Source organism: Malaclemys terrapin, chromosome 1 (genome assembly GCF_027887155.1).
Source record: "Malaclemys terrapin pileata isolate rMalTer1 chromosome 1, rMalTer1.hap1, whole genome shotgun sequence".
NCBI classification, from domain to species: domain Eukaryota; kingdom Metazoa; phylum Chordata; order Testudines; family Emydidae; genus Malaclemys; species Malaclemys terrapin.
This window is the reverse complement of record NC_071505.1, coordinates 229153859-229174426: the sequence shown is the minus strand read 5'-3', so window position 1 is coordinate 229174426 and position 20568 is coordinate 229153859. Positions and strand designations below refer to the sequence as shown.

The 20568-nt window shown below is 43.2% G+C and overlaps 1 protein-coding gene across 2 annotated transcripts in view; it reads left to right on the top strand.

Moving 5' to 3' along the window:
* Positions 1-20568, top strand: part of LOC128830654 (granulocyte-macrophage colony-stimulating factor receptor subunit alpha-like) — a 33394-nt gene that overhangs the window by 715 nt on the left and 12111 nt on the right. The window contains exons 2-9 of one of the 2 annotated variants that reach the window (XM_054016524.1): positions 73-272; positions 7935-8047; positions 11022-11139; positions 11322-11458; positions 14380-14506; positions 15162-15291; positions 15384-15559; positions 15806-15960. In XM_054016524.1, coding sequence (XP_053872499.1) covers positions 11055-11139; positions 11322-11458; positions 14380-14506; positions 15162-15291; positions 15384-15559; positions 15806-15960 — 810 coding nt within the window. In that variant the 5' untranslated portion in view covers positions 73-272; positions 7935-8047; positions 11022-11054. The remainder of the gene's footprint in view (positions 1-72; positions 273-7934; positions 8048-11021; positions 11140-11321; positions 11459-14379; positions 14507-15161; positions 15292-15383; positions 15560-15805; positions 15961-20568) is intronic. The other variant, XM_054016523.1, reaches the window with a different exon arrangement.

Genomic DNA, 20568 nt, shown 5'->3' with positions numbered 1-20568 from the left:
ATGGGAAGAGGGTATCTTATTAATTAACTTGATGTTCATTTTGTGTGAAATTATTTATATTCTGCAAACAAGGAGATTAAAGAAGTCCGGAAACTGCGAAGGAAATGACCCAAAGAACTGTCTCAATATCAGTCTTGCAACACTTCCCATGAATTGGATACTATGCAATGATAAATTATTGTCGCGGCAGTACGACAGCTTCAGTCTCAAGCATTTCAATCAGACCCAAGACCCTAAGTTAAACGAGATACCAAGCCTTTTGCAAGGAGGAGGTAAGCTAGTTTTTGTCTTTGTTTTTTGTTTGCTTGTTTGGGGTTTTTTATTGTTATTTTTATTTCTCAAGGCTCCTATGACATAACACAAACATTTGCATTGGGAAAAAAAGCTATATTAGATTGAGTTCATCTACCTCCAAGTGCAGATTTGAGGATGGTTTTAGCCAAAATTGTGATGACACATTATTATTTATGATTTATGATCTGAAGTTAAGGACAAATGTGAGTAAAGGGAGTGATCAGATTCCCAGCACTGCCTGCCAGGTCCAGGAAAAACATTAGCAATATTTTCCCTTGTGTGTTGGGCTGCCTTATTTGCTCTGACATCTATTTTGTGTATCCAGGAGAAATGTTGCTATCTCTTTCTTCTTTTAAAAAATAATCTAACTGGAAGCATTTGTATGTTGTCTCCTGTACATGGGTTTGTGTTTGGTAAGTTGCAGATCGCTACATAGAGTGAATCAGTTCTAGGAATAGCATGAATTGAATGTATATTTCAATGACTGATATGTATCCTGGCTTTTAATTTCATTTCAATACTTTAATAGTAAATGTTGCACATATATGGTGCTCTTAGCATCTCAAAGCAATTTATAAGCTTCCATTTACCCTCACAACACCTCTGTAAGGTAAGTATTATTATCCTTATTTTATAAATGGCATTTGTTTGAGCTAGAGAAGTCTGAATGCTATCGTACAAGGCACTGCTAAGCCCTCATTTGGAATTCTGTGTACAATTCTGGTTACCCATGTTTAAGAAAGGGGAATTCCGCTGGAACAGGTGCAGATCAGCGGAATGGCGAGCCTATCTTAGAAGGAGAGACTCCACTTGGCTTGTGTAGCCTATCAAAGCAAAGGCTGAGAGGGGATATGATTGCTTTCTGTAAATACTAGCCATCAGTAAATTCAGGCTGGAAATTAGAAGCATTATAACTAGGGCTGTTGATTAATCACAGTTAACTCACGCGATTAACTCAAAAAAATTAACCGCACCCTGCTCACTCCGTCCCCCTTCTCTCCATCGCTCTCTCTCCCCCCACACACACACTCACTTTCACTGGGCTTGGGTAGGGGGTTAGGGTTTGGGAGGGGGTGCAGGCTCTGGGCTGGGGCTGAGGGGTTCACAGTGTGGGAGGGGGCTCTGATCTGAGCTTGGGGCAGAGTTCTGGTGTGGAGAAGAGGGTCTGGGGTGTTGGCTCTGGAAAGGGGCTCAGAGCTGGGGTTTGGGGTGCAGGAGACCGTTTGAGGTGCAGGAGGGGATATGGAGTGTTGGCTCCAGGATGGGGCTCAGGGCTGAGGTTTGGGGGGCGACCTCCTGCGGGCAGCACTTAGCTCCGGTGGCTCCCAGTTGGTGGTGTGTGGCCCCATGCTGCTCCCGGAAGGGGCCAACGTGCCCCTGTAACCCCTGGGGAGAAATGGGGGGGCACGTGGCTCCGTGTGCTGCCCCTGTCTGCAAGCACCACCCCTTCAGCTCCCATTGGCCACAGATTCCCATTCCCAGCTAATGGGAGCTGTGGAGGCAGTGCTTGCAGGCAGGAGCAGTGTGCGGAGGGAGACCCCTGCCCCTGGGGCCCTGCTAGCCGCTTCCAGGAGCAGCATGGGGCCAGGGTAGGCAATTAATTGCATGATTAACCATGATTAATTTTTTTAATCATTTGACAGAGCCTAATTATAACATCAGAAGAGAGGGGTTCTGGAACAGCCTCCCAATAGATGTAGTGGGGGCAAGAAACCTGAATGGTTTCAAAATGGAGTTTATTAATGGGATTATAGGCTAGAGCTGCCTGTGATAGCAGCAGACTGGACTTCATGATGCAGGAAGTCCCTTCCAGTTCTATGTTTTTATAGTCTTTTATAAGCGTAAAACAGGCATGAATGACTTGCCCAAGGTTGCACAACTAGTCAGTGGCAGAACTAGGAATTAGAATCTAAAAGTAGGTCTTCCATCCATTTCTCTCTCCTCAGATGGTGCTCTCCCTTTAAAGACCTAATAAAAATGAATTTGTTGATATTTGCTCCCATATGAAAGCCAAGCTGATCCTACTTACCCTGTGATAGTGGCCACAGTAATGATAGTCCTCATTACTTGAAAGTTGCATATAGGGCTATTGGAATCAGTTAATCACTACTGTACAATCTCACCAAAGGAGAACTGGAATCAATTGGGGGAAAATGGACACATCCATTCCAGCAGAATGTCACCTATTAAGAACTAACATTTCCAAGACCCTTTCCTATCTTAGCCTGGGTCCTGAGGGAAAGCTGAGATAGATTTGGATTATTAGTTCCATATCACTGCATCCACCCCATCCCTTTCACTCTACCAGTAATGCTTCTCTCGATGCCCTGTTTGGATACTTTTCCCACAAGCATCTCCACATTTTCCTCTATGCCTTTCCCTATGCGTGGAACACCTTTTCTTAACTGATCCTTTTCATACTGAAGTCCCTCCCGAAGACCCACTTCTATTGTAGAGCCGACAAGAAACTAACCAGCTGATTGTGGCAAGGTTGGGAGTTACCTGGGAAAAGTCAATATATTTTATACTAGTTTAAAAAAACCCAAACCTTGTTTTAACAAGAGTCCCCAATCAGAACATGGCTAATTACCACCTCCCCACACTGCTTGTGTGGCGTACATCCTTCCCAGACCCTCCATCTTGCTGTTTGGTCCTCTTTGTTTTGTCTGCTTAAGAGTATAAATTCTCCTTTTGCTTAGCACATCGTGGGTGCTACTGAAAACATATCAATAATAATAGTAATAGGGTTTGTCTACACTTAAAATGCTGTAAATTTGTACTGAAGCTTCGGCAAACTCTCACCCCAGCAGCTGTGCCTGTATTGTTGCCACATAATGATGTCATGAGAATGATTCTGCAGTGTTTAAAAAGAGACGGTCTCGGCAATGGTCTGTCTGCACTGCAATAACAGTATATCTTGGCTGTCCCAGCCTGGGTTTAACATGGCTTTGAAGAACAGTGGGTACAAAACTACTCTCCCTGAAATGCGGGGTGCCCTGTGGAAATGTTTAAGGTTCTAATATAGCTTGAGGATATGGCTATGGTTCTGTCTGCACTACAAAATTGTAATGAGTTGTAACCAGTTGTCATGAATCTACACGGTATGTGCTATGCCCCAGACTTGAAGTAGTCTCCTGGGAATACCTCTTCAGTGCCCCATAGCCCCCAGGGTCCCACTTTTCCTCCAGGATAGACCACACAGCCTCAACACCTCTGAGACCGGGCCTTCAGGCTCCACCCCACCTGTTTCTCACCATGAGCTCTGAACACAGAGTCTGACTAAGGTAGACATCTGTTCACAGACATTGTACCCTCTTCAGGGATCAATGTCCTTCATTAAGTATTTAAAGCAACACCAGGCAGCCTTTTCAAAACGGGATGGGTTTTAATAGTCAGCTGGAAAACAGTGTTGGGAAGTCCTTAGGCTAGCAAAGAGAGGCAAAGGTAAGACAGAGTTCATACTGGCTGAAGCCAGGGCTCCACCAACCGTGTCGGCCCCAGAATCCCACCCCCCCTTCTCTTTCTTTCTTTCTTTCTCTGTGTCCCTTTGAATGGGTTCTGAAAGGCTCCTGTATAACAATCCCAAGCCTAATGGGGAGAGGCTTCTAGAGTATTCTCGCTTTCATCACATTTCTCCTGAAATGGCTGTAAATTGTACTGTAGAAAGGCCTTAAGAAAAACAATTCACAGAATAAAAAACTCATATTTCCGTTTCCTTGATTTTGCAATGATTAACCTCCCCTGAAAGCAATTAAAATCTTATGTAAGAGAAGAACTTTTCTTATCATGAGCAAAAATTCCAGTAATTAGTGTTGTTTCTTTGTACTGTAATTGTTTTTCTAAGGAGAAAATCTCCTTTAGCAAAACAGGTACTGAAGGAAAGAAAAGTTTTCTCCTCCTAGAATAATAATACTCAGACTTCAGTAGTTCAGGAGCCAAATTAATGATCAGCATTACCCAAAAGAGCCACAGTTCTGTGAATTAATTGTTTCATTTACTGTAGTACAATATATTCATATTTAATCAGTATGACAGGGAAAATATATATATATATATAAATCACAGCAAAATGATTGACCAAGTATTATTTTCATCAAATACAATTGGTTAAAAACATAGTAAAATCATCCTGATTGGTTAATAACTTAGATTGGTTAATAATTAAATCACATCGCGTTTTAATATCTTGTGCTGCAGAGAGATGCTGGAGACCCATTAAAGAGCCACTAATGGCTCGCGAGCCTCAGTCTGAGTATCAGTGTCTTCGAGGAAATTCAGTTTCACATGAAAAGAGTGAAATAATGGAGCTCTTGTTTAGTATTCCATAATTAGCCACTCTGAACCTGGGCAGGTCTTCACTACAGGGGGTGGGTCGATTTAAGATACGCAAATTCAGCTACGCGAATAGCGTAGCTGAATTCGACGTATCGGAGCCGACTTACCCCACTGTGAGGACGGCGGCAAAATCGACCTCCGCGGCTCCCCGTCGACGGCGCTTACTCCTACCTCCACAGGTGGAGTAAGCACGTCGATTCGGGGATCAATTGTCGCGTCCCGATTTCTACCCGCCGAATAAGGCGGGTAGTGTAGACCTAGCCTGAGGGAGTCTAAGCAGGTGTAACGTGGGTCTGCTCAGTGTTGTTACACAAACTTAGACTTGCACCTACTCATCAACATGTTATTAATACTCTCTAATACATTACCTCTTGATCTGGCCCACTGAGTCTAAGGCACTAAAGTCTTACGCATGAACTTAATTTCACTGGGACTACTCATGCAGGTGAAGTTAAGCAGATGTGTGAATCTTTGCAGGATCAAAGCCATAGCAAGAGTAGAAGAGGGGTCAGAAAAGAGAGATATAGCAGAATAATGAGGGGATGAAAGAAAGCTGTAAGATAAGTGGAGGTGTGATCTACTTCTACCCTCCTATTAAAGTGCAAAAATAACTCTTTCAAAATTAAACAGTCTGGAGAACACAGTGAAATTTTTGTCTCTCTCGCTCGCTCTCTCGCTCTCTCTTTTTTTTTTTTTTTTTTTTACTAAATTTGGACTAGAACTTAAATCTGAAATTCAAATCCAGCTTACACCCAGCAACCCCATTAAAAATATAAACCTCCAAACCTCAAAATGTATTAATTACTGGATATCAGGCAAAATAGCTACTTGTCATTTACCAGTAGTTACTTAGAATTGCTCAGAATTGTTTAATATTTGTTAAAAATTACTCTGTTTCTAATTATTAACTACCAGCAAACTTATTACTTGGCATGTATTAGTGATAGCCTAGAATCATTTAATCACTAATAAATGACAAGAAAATTGTTTTACTGCGGATAAGTAATATAAACCTAAATCATTTCTAACAGGTACTGAGTAACTCCAGATAATTTTTGTTGGGAATTACCTAGTGATTTTTAAGTAGTGAATTCTGATTTGTACTAAATCAATCACTTCTTGCAAATCTGCAAATATCAAGAATGATTAAGTGAACACAAGTAAAGAAATACTTTATAAAGAAAAAGGAATTGTGTAGGACCTCAGAGTACAGAGGCAATGTGGTGGCCCTGAGCACAGCTGGGAGAGATGTAGAGGGAAGACTTCATTGGTTTAGAGGGGCTGGCTGCAGAAGGTGTAGAAAGGGAAGTTTCCCACATTAGGCTGTAGTCTCCCCTTTGCCTGAACCCTTAAACAGGGGATTTGCAGGGATATAGCTCTGTGCATCCTGATCCTGGTTGTAGCTAAGGGGCTCACAATGCAAGAGGTGCTTCCAGAGATAACCCTCTGGCTGTCTTTGCATTGGGCAGGGTCTATGTAAGGGATGTTATAAAAAATTATCCTGCAGCCAAGTAGCCCCAAGGTGCTGTTCTGGTAGCTGGAGATGAACATTGTGTAGGAAAGACCTGCTCACAGCACTTTTCTTCCAACCATACTGCTACTCATAGACTGGGGATTGGCATAGGAGCTACCACACCAGGAACCTCCTAAACTGGTGTAATTTCCCCACAGATAGCTAGGGATGTGGGGTGAGACAGTTATCTGGGGGAGAGTGCCCTCTCCCTCCCCAAATTTGTGTGACAAAGATTCAAAGGTTACAACAGGCCACATCTGTAGCAGCTTGCCTGATTTTTGCTTCCATTCTTTGAAGTTCCCCTTAGGGAGGATCTGAGGGCAGTGGGGAAGCCACCAGGAGCAGTGCTGCCAAAAGCCATCAGAAAGCTGGAGATTGGGGAGAGCAGAATGGTGGAGGCAAGAGACCTCCATGGGGATGGCCTCTGTCTCAGCAGACCCTCTGATTGGTGGGGAGCTGAGTCACTTGCAGCTCCTGAGGAGAGATCATCTCCACTCATCCCCCATGGAATCAATCCAAGAAAATTTAATGCAGCAACACATGGATTCTTGGTCTGATTAGAACTGAGAAACTGCTGAACTGAATTTTCTCAGATAATTTGTTTCTTAGATTTCACAAAGATTTACAAAAATAGACAATGTTTGAACAGTTGTTCAGGAATTCTAGAGATTTCTGTATGTAAAGTTCCTGATTGGGACCTTTGGGACAAATGTATTGTTTTCATTTGCACATGGTCCAAGCATAGAAAATTTCAGCTCTAGAGTATTTTGTAAGAGAAAGTGCTAAGGAACTGAAAAGGGGGATTTCTAATGGAAGGGATAAATCAGTGAAGTCAATGACAAATAGCAATATAATTAATTTCACCATCCATGGGTGGAGGAGCCATACCAAAAATTAAGCACTGTAGAAAGGGGATTTTTTAATAAAAAAAGAGGAAGCTAGTCAAAAAGTCCCTAAAGTCAAAAGTGAAAAAGTGAAAATCCTTAGATCTAGTATGGAGGTTATTTATTTAACAAAGACAAAGGCAACTCCGAATGTCCTAAACAAAAAAGGAAGCAGGTAGATTAAAAAAATATGGCAAGATACAAGATTTTATTTCTCCACACAAATTTCCTTCAGAAAATAGAAATCATCCAAATGAAGTCAGTTGAAAGCACTATGACAGGTACAAAGTAAAATGGTATTAAGTGGGCTAAGCCGGATTTTAAATAGCAGATAGTAAAGACATTTAAAAAAATAAGAAATAATTTAAATGTGTCAAAAGCAGGATGTCTGTGAATGAATTGATGTGTCCACTCAACTACCAGGGAGTAAAGGGAATGATTAAGGAGGAAAAGGGCATTGCAAAGAAACAAAATTATTTCTTTGCACCATTCTTCACCAGAAAGGATCATGAGGGGACATTTACTCTTTACAAGTAATAAAGATGAGGTACTGAAAGAGGCTGAGGTGTAAAAAGAGACGGTGCTGGAACAAATTGATAAACTGAGGAGCAATAAGTCATCAGGATGAGAGGGTATACATCCAAGAGTAAGAATGAAGTGGCTGGGAGGCTAATGAGTATACAATCACTCATTAAAATTTGCTATTATACTAGAGGGCACCACTCTTTGAAATATAGTACTAAGGGAGATATAAGGAATTATAAATTGGGAAATCTCACTTCAGTACCAGGTAAATTGGTTACAATTAAAAACAGAATTAAAATATACCTGTATGAACATGTTAGGTTCAAAGGACCAGCTTCTAAAAAGGAAAATCATGCCTCTCTGATTTACTATGATGTTTTCAGCATGTCAACAGAAGTAATAAAGAAGCAGCAGATGGCGTAATACATTTGGACCTTCAAAAAGTCTGTGACAAAGTCCCTCGCAAAAGACTCTTAAAGTAACTAAAGTGTCCAAGGTGAGGATTGAGTATTCCTGGATCAGCAGCCAAGAGGCAAGAAACAAAGTAGGAAAACATTGTCTGACAAGTTACAGTTACATACTAGTCCTAGTATGTCTTTATATGTTTAATAACATTCTGGAAAAGAGGATGAACAGTGAGATGACCACATTTGAAAGTGGCACAAAATTCTTTAGGTTAGTCAGGACAGAGAGAAGGGTCAGGAACCTCCTGTCAGGGACATTCAGGGCAGCATGGCAGCAGATGAAGCTCACTGCAGCAAATGCAAGATAATACACATTGGAAGGAATAATAATAATCGTCTCAGCTCCTCATTTCTGAGTTCAAAATTAACTATAACCACTGTGGATATTCCTTTGCTCAATATGCATCAATGGTCAAAAAAGCAAACCAAATGTAAGGACATAAAAGTAAAGGGAAAGAAAATGATACTGAAAATATTATAATGCAATTATATAAACCAATAATATGCCATCACTTGGAAAACTGTGTTCAGTTCCAATCACCTTCTCTCAAAAGAAATTGACAGATTCAAAGAATTGCTGCAAATATAATCAGAGCCATGAAAAGATTCCCATATAAGGAGAGATTGAAAAGACTAGGAATGTTTCAGGTAGACAGGAAATGAATAAGAGGCAATATGAAATAATGGATGGCATCAAGAATAATAATATCTAATGTTAGAGAGCTTTTCCTTCACCCCATCCCCCGGTTCTTGTCACGCAAACAGAAAGCAGAAGACCAGAAGCCCCAAATGCAGGCAATGCGATGTGTATTGGGGTTAGTTCCAAGCAAGCACATATAACTCTGATGCCACAGAGTCTTGTTTCCCAGTGTCCTGTTCCCAGCTCTGATGCCGCAGAGCATTTACCCCGTGTCCCCCTTCCCAGCTCTGACACTGCAGAGCCTTGCTATATCCCTGTTCCCCGTTCCCACCCCCACTCCCTATTCCCTATTCTTAGCAGGCCCAAACATACCTGCAATGCATGCCCACAGTCCCACACCTTACAATTTATGGTCATGTTCCATTTTGGAGGGTTGTGGGTCTGGGTCTTCGTCCCACCTCTTTTGTACCCCCTGGGAGGCGTAAGGAGTGAGGTTGTGCTCTGGCCAATGCCTGGCCTTTCTTTGGCTTTTAGTGTGTCTTATGCCTGCATGCTCTTGCCCCTCCTAACTGGTTGCTCGACCTTGACCGGAGAGAGGACCCAGGCAGCCTTCCAGTGTATGCTCATATATTACACTCCTACCATACCCTGTAAGACTTTAGTTCCATCTCTTATCTCTTTCACCCTTTCTGCTTGAGGGCAGATGTAACACACTGTCTTTGTCTTTTGTTTACACATATTAGTATAAGATATAAGGGTATCAAAAAGTCAAACCCAAAATTCTATCTCAGGCTGACAAACAAGCCTATGTGCTAACACTTGACTCTTATTTAAATGCTTTTAATCTATAGCTCTCAGAAGGTTTTACAAAGGAAATAAGTAGATGGGCCCTGTTGCCATAATATCTGAGCACCTCACAATCTTTAATGTATTTATCCTCACCACACGCCAGCGAGGTAGCGCAGTGCTGTTATCTGCTTCGTACGGAAGGGGAACTGAGGGAGAGAGAACCAGAACCACAAAAGGATTTAGGCATCTAACTCCTACTTTAGGTGACTAAGTCCAAAATTTAGGCACCACCGAAATCCTCAAAACTGCTACTCAGCTGCCACCTAACTCTGGAGGTGCCTAAAGTTGTTCAGTGTCAAAATTTCTGCTGTTAAAGTCCCCAAGGTGTCTACATTTCTGTCTCTGGCTGTGCACATCGCTGCCTCAATACTGATAGCCAGTGCCTGTCTCACGCCTGCATAATCCTCAGCCCAGGTGAAACTAGGCAATGTCCCACCTACCTCGCCTGTGGGGCTCAATCCAGTAGGCATGCTTTAAGCCATACAGAGAAGCTAAGGGAGGAAGGAGGCAGCAACAGCCTTCTTTATAATCTTTAGTCCACTGGTTAGAACACTCACCTGGGATGTGGAAGACCCTGGTTCAGTTCCACCCTTAGAAGAGAACATATTTGAACTTGGGCTTTCCACCCTTTAGATGCATGCCCCAACCACTAGACTATGGGATAATCTCTTGTGAGGCTTTCTCAATCTCTCTTATTGAAGCTGTTCCACTTTATATTACATAATTAAAAAATGAACTAGACACTGGGTGAGAGAGTTTGTGACTGACTCTACAGCCAGTGATTAGGGCAGTCAGAGGAGAGGTGGGAAACCCAAAGTCAAATCCTTTCTCCACAGCAGGCAGAGGGAAGAACTGAACTGGGGTCTCCCATCCGAGTGTCTTAACTACAAGGCTAAAGGTTATAAGGCTACCACCACCTCTGTTTTGTATAGAATTAGGAGAGTACTTCTGCCATTCTTCAAGCAACAGCTTAGGTTCCTGGCTCCAGGAGAAGGGTCCATGGCTGCACATCCCAAGCAGAGATAGGTGCTCCTCTCCAGCCTAGATTTAGGCACCTAACTCCCTGAAAGGGGCAGGGGTCAGGACACATCCCTCTCCTCTGCATCTGCTATTGGCTAGCTTTGACAACTCAGTTCCTAGCATGCAGGCTTTCATGGATCCCACTCTTAGCCAGCCGGCTTCCTCATGCATTCTACAGAGAGCCTAGGTGCCTAACCCAGGGTTTGTGAATTCTACTGAGTGGCGAGGAACCACAATGCCTGCTTCCCTTGGGCCAGAGGGCCTAAGCAACCAGCCCAAAGTCACAGTGAGTCTGTGACCAAAAAAAGGGGGTTCAACCCCAGTCTCCCAAGTACCAGCATAATGCCTTAGCTACTGGACCTTGTTGCTGGGGCATACGTGTGATGTATTTAGCTGATTCTAGTGACTAATAAAAACAGTCTTTGATTCTGTCCTTAAAAGAAATCAAGCTTTACAGAAACCTAAGTATGCTTTGGCATCTGTTTCTTCTCTTGTAGGTTTCATTCCTGTCATTTTCCAAGGAAAAAAGGATGGCTGCCACTCTAGGAATTTTTTCCATGTTTTTTTGCGTTATGTTATTTCCTACGTTGCATGCTGACATTGTGTATACAGGGTGTAAGTATAATACTTTAATTGAGATAATCTAAAGGACTTAATTCATCTCACTCTAGGGATATTTGCCCGTCCAGTTACACTATGTATTGTCATAGCAGGCCTGCTAAATACTAGCCTCTGCACCTGAAAACTTTGAAAAATCTTATTGCATCCTCTCTGATATTAATTCATAAAACTTACAGCGAATTCATCATCCTCACCCATTGCCAACTTGACGTTGAATCCTGGAAAACTAAAGCTTACCTGGGACAGCAGTCTCAATGATACTGAATACAGGTGTTCTATGCATGTAGGCGAGAGTAAGCAAACTGAGAAAAAGGTAAGTTTTCTATTTACTTATTAACAGAAACAATAAACTGTAGTTTCTTTTCCTTTTATATACTCGATTTATTGAAGAAACATATGTATCACTTGTAGTATCATAAAAGCCTAGAAAAGCCTAGGGTGCTCTGTGTACAGCTTTGGTGAGATTATTATTGGAATACTGTGTCCAGTTCTGGTGTCACCACTTCAAAAGGATGCTGAAAATTGAAGAATTCAGGATAGAGCTACATGAATGATCTGAGGTCTGGGAAACCTGCTTTGCAGGAAAAGACTTTGAGTATGTCTACACTACAAACGTAAGTTGACCTATATTAGGGTGAGTTATAGCCACTGTAGTAATTACAGTAATTATAGGGAGGAGGGATAGCTCAGTGGTTTGAGTATTGGTTTGCTAAACCTAAAGCTGTGAACTCAGTCCTTGAGGGGCCCACTTAGGGAACTGGGGTAAAAATCTGTCTGGGGATTAGCCCTGCTTTGAGCAGCGGGTTGGACTAGATGAGCTCCTGATCGTCCCTTCTAACCCTACGATTCTATGTCCACACTATCCTCCTTGAGTCCATGGTGTGTCCCCTCATTAGGAGCACTTCCACCAACCTAACAGACGGAGTGTAGGGAACTGAGTCATTAGTGAACTCTCTTTACTTTTCTTATAAAAGAGAAGATTAAGAGGTGACTTGATCAGTCTACACATACCTACTGGGGGAGAAGATGTCTAACAATATAGAGCTCATTCATTTAGTGGGCACCTTTCTTTGAAACATCGGCTGCTGGCCAATCTCAGAGACAGGATATGGGACCAGATGGATAACTGGTCTGATCCAATACAGAAATTCCTAGCACACATTCTTGTGATCCACTGCATCTGGAAGATACAGCAAAAGCACAAAAGTCCTCCTGATGACAGCATACCTTTTTATAAAGGACTGTTTGGAGACAGTGGCTGCCAGAGGGCATCTTTATTTGTTCCACATCTTGCTGTTTCTCTGACGGGCCAGCAGCACTGTTGACGTTAGTTTGTTTTTGAGAATCAGAGAATTTACTGAAATGTTTGCCTAAAACAAGGAGAAAAAGGTTTTGTTTAGAACTGCCTGGATAGCTTAGTGTGTGAAGCTTCCCTATGCAGGAATAAGCCATGTAGGGGAGTAGAAAGTCTGGAAAGATGCATTTGCAAAATTTCCTGCTTTCAGTTTGGCAGTGGGGTTTGCCCTCACATAGAAGTAATCTGGTGGTTTGGCCAGATCCTTAGATATACACAGATCCCTGACAATCCACTGGAGGGAAGGGGTGTCCAAGCAGAAGGCCCTTGTTTCCACACCGTCACACAACCCTTTCCTGCACAGCCCCTGCAGGCTGTAATCTACACAAATTACCAAATTTCATTTGGCTTGCTTGTGTTTGGCCAAGAGGGGATAGAATCTACCCAAGCCCTGATCTCTCCTGCCCCTGCTGCAGTGCTGGAATCCTGCAGGGCCCCACAGACGAGCTTTGGGACTTAAGGGAAAGTGGCTGTAAAAGAATATATCAGATTTAAATAGTAGTTTTAGAAATACCCATTACAGTTTCATACACTCCATAGCTGTGAATGTGATTTCAGTGAGAGCGTTCAGAGTGGAAGGATGGTCCAGGGGCTAGGGCACTAACCTTGTCTCTGCTCTGCCCCAGACTCTCTGTGTGACCTTGGTCAAGTAACTTAGTCTTTCTGTGCCTCAGTTCCCATCTACAAAATGGAAACAATCACTAGCTTATGAGGCAATCAGATGCTACAGTGATGGGGGCCATATAACTACCTAAGATGTCTAGTTACTGTAAGACTGATTCTGCCCATGGAGAGGTCAAATCTCATGATGGGGAGTAGGCCACAGGGAATATAGCTCTTGCTGTGAATGCATGGTAAACACAAGAGGCCTAATTACATTTTAAAAAAAGAACAAACAAAACCTTATCTTTACAACTCAGAGTCAGGACTGCTTCCATTTTACATTCAAATGGGAGCTGCCTTCCCCATAGACCAGGATGCATTTTCAACATTTCAGCTTCCTCGGTCACTGATTCTCATTTTTCAAGACTATGATCTCAAAGGGGATCGTAGCGCTGTTTTCTTGGGGTTCGAGAATTTTTCATTTAAAAGTGATGGCACGTCTGTGTCACTCCAGTTTATTCTGATGTGACTCTGTTGGATGTAAAATTGCAGTAATATACTGGTGAATTAAGGCCAACATTGCTAATCTTTCTGGCTGTGAAGAGAAGCTCCAGAACATAAATTGTTTCAATAATTGGATGTATTGATTTTTAATGTATATTGTTGAACAAATGTACAGACAGCAAATATTTATAATCGGGGTAAAAATCATATTCCCACCATCTTTAATTAGTCCCTATGTACTTTTTGGGACAACAACCAACTTTTGGAAGACTTTTGATCATGCATAGAATAGTTTTGCAAATTCATGGGGACACCTGTACATCTATTAAATATTCAGGCTCAGAACCTTCCCCAGGAAGTCATTCACAGAGGGAATTCTCTGGATGCAGATCTACCCTTGCCTTTCCAGAAGAGAGGGGAGCTTGCTGCTACCATCATTTGATCCCTGCAAAAGCTTCTATTCTCTTTGTTGAAGGAACTCCATGGAGTCTGGTGGGAGGGCAGGAGAGGAGAGGTTACTGGTTGCACTCCATGGCACCTCTCTTTGTAGATCCCCTAGACTTCCCTGCAGAAATATGGGAGGCAATGCATGCAGCTGGAACTGTGCAAAGACCCTACCGCTGAAAACACTTACACCTTTGCTTAACTTTACACACTGTGAGACGTCCTACAGGTTTCAATGGACTTATGCTTGGACTTTTCCCATAGTTAGAACCAGTTAAAACTGGGAATGAAAAAACAAATGATTAATTCAAATGCATGTTATTTTTCAGGTGTACAATAAAACCTGCACGTTTAGCAGAGCCAATGCTAATCCTATACATAAGGGGGCATTATTCAAAGTTCAAGCAATGTACAACAACATTTCATATTCAGCAGAAGCAAGATTCATTCCTCAAGGTAATGCATTACAGTTTGTGAAAGGTTTTGTCTATCTACAATATTTTGAGAAAAAACTCTCAGAATACATTTTATTCTAGAAGTTATCATTAATTTCATTTTTTATTACAAATACATTTGCAAATCTGCTACAATGATGCCATTTTGTAACAAACTGTGGCCTCAAATGTGCTAGTGACATTGTGGCAGAGGAAGGGTTCACTTTTGCACAGTAACTCACAGGATAGAAACATGTGTGTGTGATATAATTGTTTTTCTTTTGTCAGTCTCTTAGAGAAAGTGTGGATTAAAATGGTGCGTTGCGAAATAAAACAGTGACCAAAATAGGCGTCTTCACTGAAGCAATTTATGGCTAACATGTGCCTCGTTCTGGCTGACTAATACAAACTGAGTCATATTGTTAATGGTTATGACAACTAGGTTTAATCACCATGGTTAAATGGAATGCAAAAGTTTTCACACTTGAGTGCCTAAAATTAGGCTCCTATATCCTTAGGTACCTAAAATCATCAATAGAAGTTGCAGATGCTCAAATTCTCTCTGGGTCTGACCCAGTGTGTGCAGAATTGTATCTGCTTGTACCAGTAGTTCACCCTTCTTCTTCTTCGCAAATTGGTAATATGTAAATACACATGTAACTTTTCTTGGTTTCCAGGCATGAATGGAACATCTGTTGAAAATTTCTCCTGTGTGATTTACAACATTTCCTTCATGAATTGCACTTGGAAGGCTGGCAGGAATGCTCCAGAAGATACCCAATATTTTCTTTTCTTTCAATACTCAAAGTAAAGAGTTTTCATTGGCTCAAGGAAGTTTTGAATTCACATTTGACAGATGACATTTCTCATGTTTGATTGAAACATTTTGGTATATGCAGGGAAGAAGATGAACAAGAATGTCCACGTTACATAAGAGATGCACTTGGAAGACCTATCGCATGCAGTTTTCAAAATGTGACAGACATTAAAGAGAAAGTTTACTTCCTGGTGAATGGGTCGAGCAACGAATCGGAGATTCGGTTTTATGATGAGTACATCACACTATATGAAATAGGTAAGGAAAAAGTTTCTTTCTGTTTAATTTCCATTTTTACTACAAGTAGAGAGTGAACCATTCTTCACTGGGAGAAGGGCCTGCATTCATTTCAGAGCTGTGCTCCAGAACATAAGCTTTTATCTTTCTTTTTAAAAAAACCTGTTTCTAGCCCTTATGGTTGCAAAGATATAATTCCAAATGTGAACTGATTCTTTATCAAAAGCTGATTCTTTAGCTAATGTAATAATGATTATTTTATTCTAGAAATACTCACTCCTCCATTAAATATCACAGTAAACTGTTCTGAAGACCAAGCAGGGTGTATAGTGCGATGGAAACGGCCCCAGCCAAGCCACATGGAAGGAAATGTAGATCACTGCTTTGAGTATCAAATTGACATTCGAAATAAGAATGCTATTGTAAGTGTAACTTTTCGAATGACTCTCACTACAAATATATATTTTCTGTTTATCAATCTATAATATATACACAAACATAAGCCTCTCCTACACTAAAGTCACCTCTCCTTCCTCATCCGTCATGCAGTCCTTTTTAGATCCAGCCATTCCTGCACGCTACATAGTTTATTGCCTCATTTGCTAACCATGTCCCCATAACTGTCTTTCAGCACCTGCAACTGTCTGTGCCCACTCTCTTAACTACTTTTGTTTCTCACCAGCATTACACTTGCTCTTCCATCATTGCTAACCCTATCACAGCGATTACTTTTCTGAACTCAGATCCAACAGCATCCATCCACAGAGACAGTGGAGAGAACTAAACACTACAATTTGCTGTCCACTGGAACAGGTGAAAACCCCAGCTTACAACGCCATTCATTATCCTGGGATCTGAAAACAGCTTCTTAAAGCTTTTATCCCTAAGAGTGCAGGTCACTAGATAATTGATTCACTGATTTAACTCATCCCCACCTCCAAATATGTCTCTGTGCAATGACAACCCGTACAATATTATAGGCAAGGCTGATAGCACCACCTATTATTAAGGTTGCCCGACACTTCCCAGTCTAAGACCTTGTTTTTGGTTACTTATAACTTTGCCAAACTTTAACTATTTGGGCTGAAATTTTCCATAGCAGGTATTAGCCAAAATAGTTCAGAACAAGACTAGAGAAAAATACAGTTTTTCAATATTAAAAGAATTCTAGCAATCTTTTCTTTGGAAACTCGAGGACACCATTATTTGGACCAGGGACTTGACATTTGGCAGGGGGTGTCCTTTGTGTCAGGATGTGCCTTTTACCATCCCTGTGAAAATCTGCCCAGATTTGACCAGGGAGAAGCCTTTGAAAAAATCACAGTTTGTACTTGCACAGTAGAGACTTGCTAAATTCTGGAATCACTGAGCATATCTGAGCCTCTCACAGCTCCTAGTTGTGACTAGGCTGTGCATGTGCCATCCCCACAGAGCTGCTGAGCATGTTCAAGCGCAGGGCTATGAAGTTATGGCTGCTCCCGACTGCTCCAGGCAGGGTGGGACTTGACATTGGAACTGAGAGCTGGGCATCTGCCTTTCCTGTGCTCCCAGTGCACCCCTGCCAGTGTGGAGGAGGAAGAGGCCATCTGATTCAAATGCAGAGGCCACAAGAGCCCAACCTAAGGCATTGTAGAGGAGGCCTGGGGGAGTAGATTGGGACAAGGAGCCTGCAGGGAGGAGACTGGAACTTGCTAGGCAAGGAGACTCAGTCTCACAGTCAGAGAGGAAAACAGGTGCATACTGCATAATGCATACTACAAAGGGGCCAAATTAAGTTTGCACAGGCACTTCAATTCTTGTGCTACCTAAATTTTGAGTGTTTGACTTTGTAAACATAAAGTTCTTTTAACACAGGTGTTTTGTGTGTAATTTCATATATGGCATTTGGCAGGGGGTGTCCTTTGTGTCAGGGATGTTCCTATGTGTTTATGCATTTCTGTTATAAAGGCCGTGGTATAGACAATCTTTGACATTTTCAGTGCTTCACTCTGCACATTTAACATTCTTTTAAAGTAGCTTTTTGTATGGACTATACTTTTATTCCACTTGAGATCAATTGATCGTAAGAGTTTGTTCCAGGAGACAGGGATTTGCGCTAATTAACCAACCTTTTAATGCCTTCTGTATTCCACTGGTGTGATGCTAACTGTGCACTGGGTTACTACAACTAGCTGGGACTTGGAGAGAGGTGAAATCAAGGCAGTGATGTGACATTCATAAGCCCAAATTCAGCCCTGGGAAAAGAGGGTATAGCTCTCATTGATTCTGATGGGAATAGCTCAGGATTGAAGTTGATCAATGGGGTTTGCATCTCTATTAAACAGTAAAGCAAGTGGGTAAAAACTAAACAGTTCACTTAGGGAACTTAGATTGAAAGAGGGAAATCAAAGATGCCTGAAGGTAATTTAAATATAAAGGGCTTGGGGCTTCTCTACATTACAGACACTACAGCAGCACAGCTATGGAGCTGCAGTAGTGAAGACATTTCCTACAGCAACTGATGGGGATTTTCCATCACTGTAGCTGTCACCCCTGTGAGAGGTGGTAGCTAGCTTGACAGAAGAATTCTTCCATCAGCCTAGTCGGGTCTACACCAGAGATTAGGCCAAATTAACTACAGAACTTGGGTGTGTACTTTTTCCACACACTGAGCGATATAGAAGATCAATCTAATTTTTCAGTGTAGACCAGCCCTCAGTACTTACTGAGGGTATGTCTACACTACGAAATTAGTTCGAATTTATAGAAGCCGGTTTTATAGAAATCGGTTGTATACAGCCGATTGTGTGTGTCCCCACATAAAATGCTCTAAGTGCTCTAGTCGGCGGACCACGTCCACAGTACCGAGGCTAGCGTCGACTTCCGGAGCATTGTACTATGGGTAGCTATCCCACAGCTATCCCACAGTTCCCGCAGTCTCCGCCGCCCATTGGAATTCTGGGTTGAGATCCCAATGCCCGGATGATGCAAAACAGTGTCGCGGGAGGTTCTGGGTACATGTCGTCAGGCCCCTCCCCCTCCGTCACAGCAATGGCAGACAATAGATTCACGCCTTTTTACCTGGGTTACCTGTGTGGACAACATACCACGGCAAGCATGGAGCCCGCTCAGCTCAGCTGAGCTCACCGTCACCATATGTCCTCTGGGTGCCGGCAGACGTGGGACTGCATTGCTACACAGCAGCAGCTGCTAACTGCCTTTTGGCGGTAGACGGTGTAGCATGACTAATAGCCATGGGGCTGGCAGCCGTAGGGCTGCATTGCGCCAGCCCCTTGCCCTTTGGTCGAAGATGGTATATTACGACTGGTATCCGTCGTCGTCATACTGCAGTGGCTGTCAATCATGGGCACCTGGGCAGACATGCTACTGTCTCGATGATGATGACTATCAGTCGTAGTATACTATTTTCTGCCAATTGCCCAGTATTGTCTGCTAAGCACCCAGAAGAGGCCGAGGGCGATCTGGGTGCTTGCAGACGTGGGGCTGGCAGACGTGGGGCTGCATTGCTACACAGCAGCAGCCCCTTGCCTTTTGGTAGAAGATGGTATATTACGATTGGTAACCATCGTCATCATACTGCAGAGGCTATCAGTCATGCTGCACCGTCGGCTGCCAGCTTAAGATGTAAAAAATAGATTTGTTCTGTATTCATTTGCTTCCCCTTCCTCCGTGAAATCAACGGCCTGCTAAGCCCAGGGTTTTAAGTTTAATCTTTGGGGGGACCATTCTGTGTGACAGTTGTTTGTGTTTCTCCCTGATGCACAGCCACCTTTCTTGATTTTAATTCCCTGTACCTGTTCGCCATGTCGTCACTCGGCCCTCCCTGCCTCCCTCCCGCCCTCCCTCCTTCTCCTGGTCCGTCAGATACTAGTTTCGCGCCTTTTTTCTGACCAGGCGCCATAGCTAGCACTGGGATCATGGAGCCCGCTCAGATCACCGCGGCAATTATGAGCACTATGAACACCACACGCATTGTCCTGGAGCATATGCAGAGCCAGGACATGCCAAGGCGAAACCCGGACCAGCCGAGGAGGCGATTGCAGCGCGGCGAAGAGAGTGATAAGGAAATTGACATGGACATAGACCTCTCACAAGGCACAGGCCCCAGCAATGTGGAAATCATGGTGTCACTGGGGCAGGTTCATGCCGTGGAACGCCGATTCTGGGCCCAGGAAACAAGCACAGACTGGTGGGACCGCATTGTGCTGCAGGTGTGGGACGATTCCCAGTGGCTGCGAAACTTTCGCATGCGTAAGGGCACTTTCATGGAACTTTGTGACTTGCTTTCCCCTGTCCTGAAACGCCAGGATACCAAGATGAGAGCAGCCCTCACAGTTGAGAAGCGAGTGGCGATAGCCCTGTGGAAGCTTGCAACGCCAGACAGCTACCGGTCAGTCGGGAATCAATTTGGAGTGGGCAAATCTACGGTGGGGGCTGCTGTGATCCAATTTGCCAGGGCAATGAAAGACCTGGTAATAGCAAGGGTAGTGACTCTGGGCAACGTGCAGTCAATAGTGGATGGTTTTGCTGAAATGGGATTCCCAAACTGTGGTGGGGCCATAGACGGAACCCATATCCCTATCTTGGCACCGGAGCACCAAGCCACCGACTACGTAAACCGCAAGGGGTACTTTTCAATGCTGCTGCAAGCCCTGGTGGATCACAAGGGACGTTTCACCAACATCAACGTGGGATGGCCGGGAAAGGTACATGATGCTCGCGTCTTCAGGAACTCTGCTCTGTTTCGAAAGCTGGAGGAAGGGACTTTCTTCCCGGACCAGAAAGTAACCGTTGGGGATGTTGAAATGCCTATCGTGATCCTTGGGGACCCAGCCTACCCCTTAATGCCATGGCTCATGAAGCCGTACACAGGCAGCCTGGACAGGAGTCAGGACCTGTTCAACTACAGGCTGAGCAAGTGCCGAATGGTGGTGGAATGTGCATTTGGACGTTTAAAAGCGCGCTGGCGCAGCTTACTGACTCGCTCAGACCTCAGCGAAAAGAATATCCCCATTGTTATTGCTGCTTGC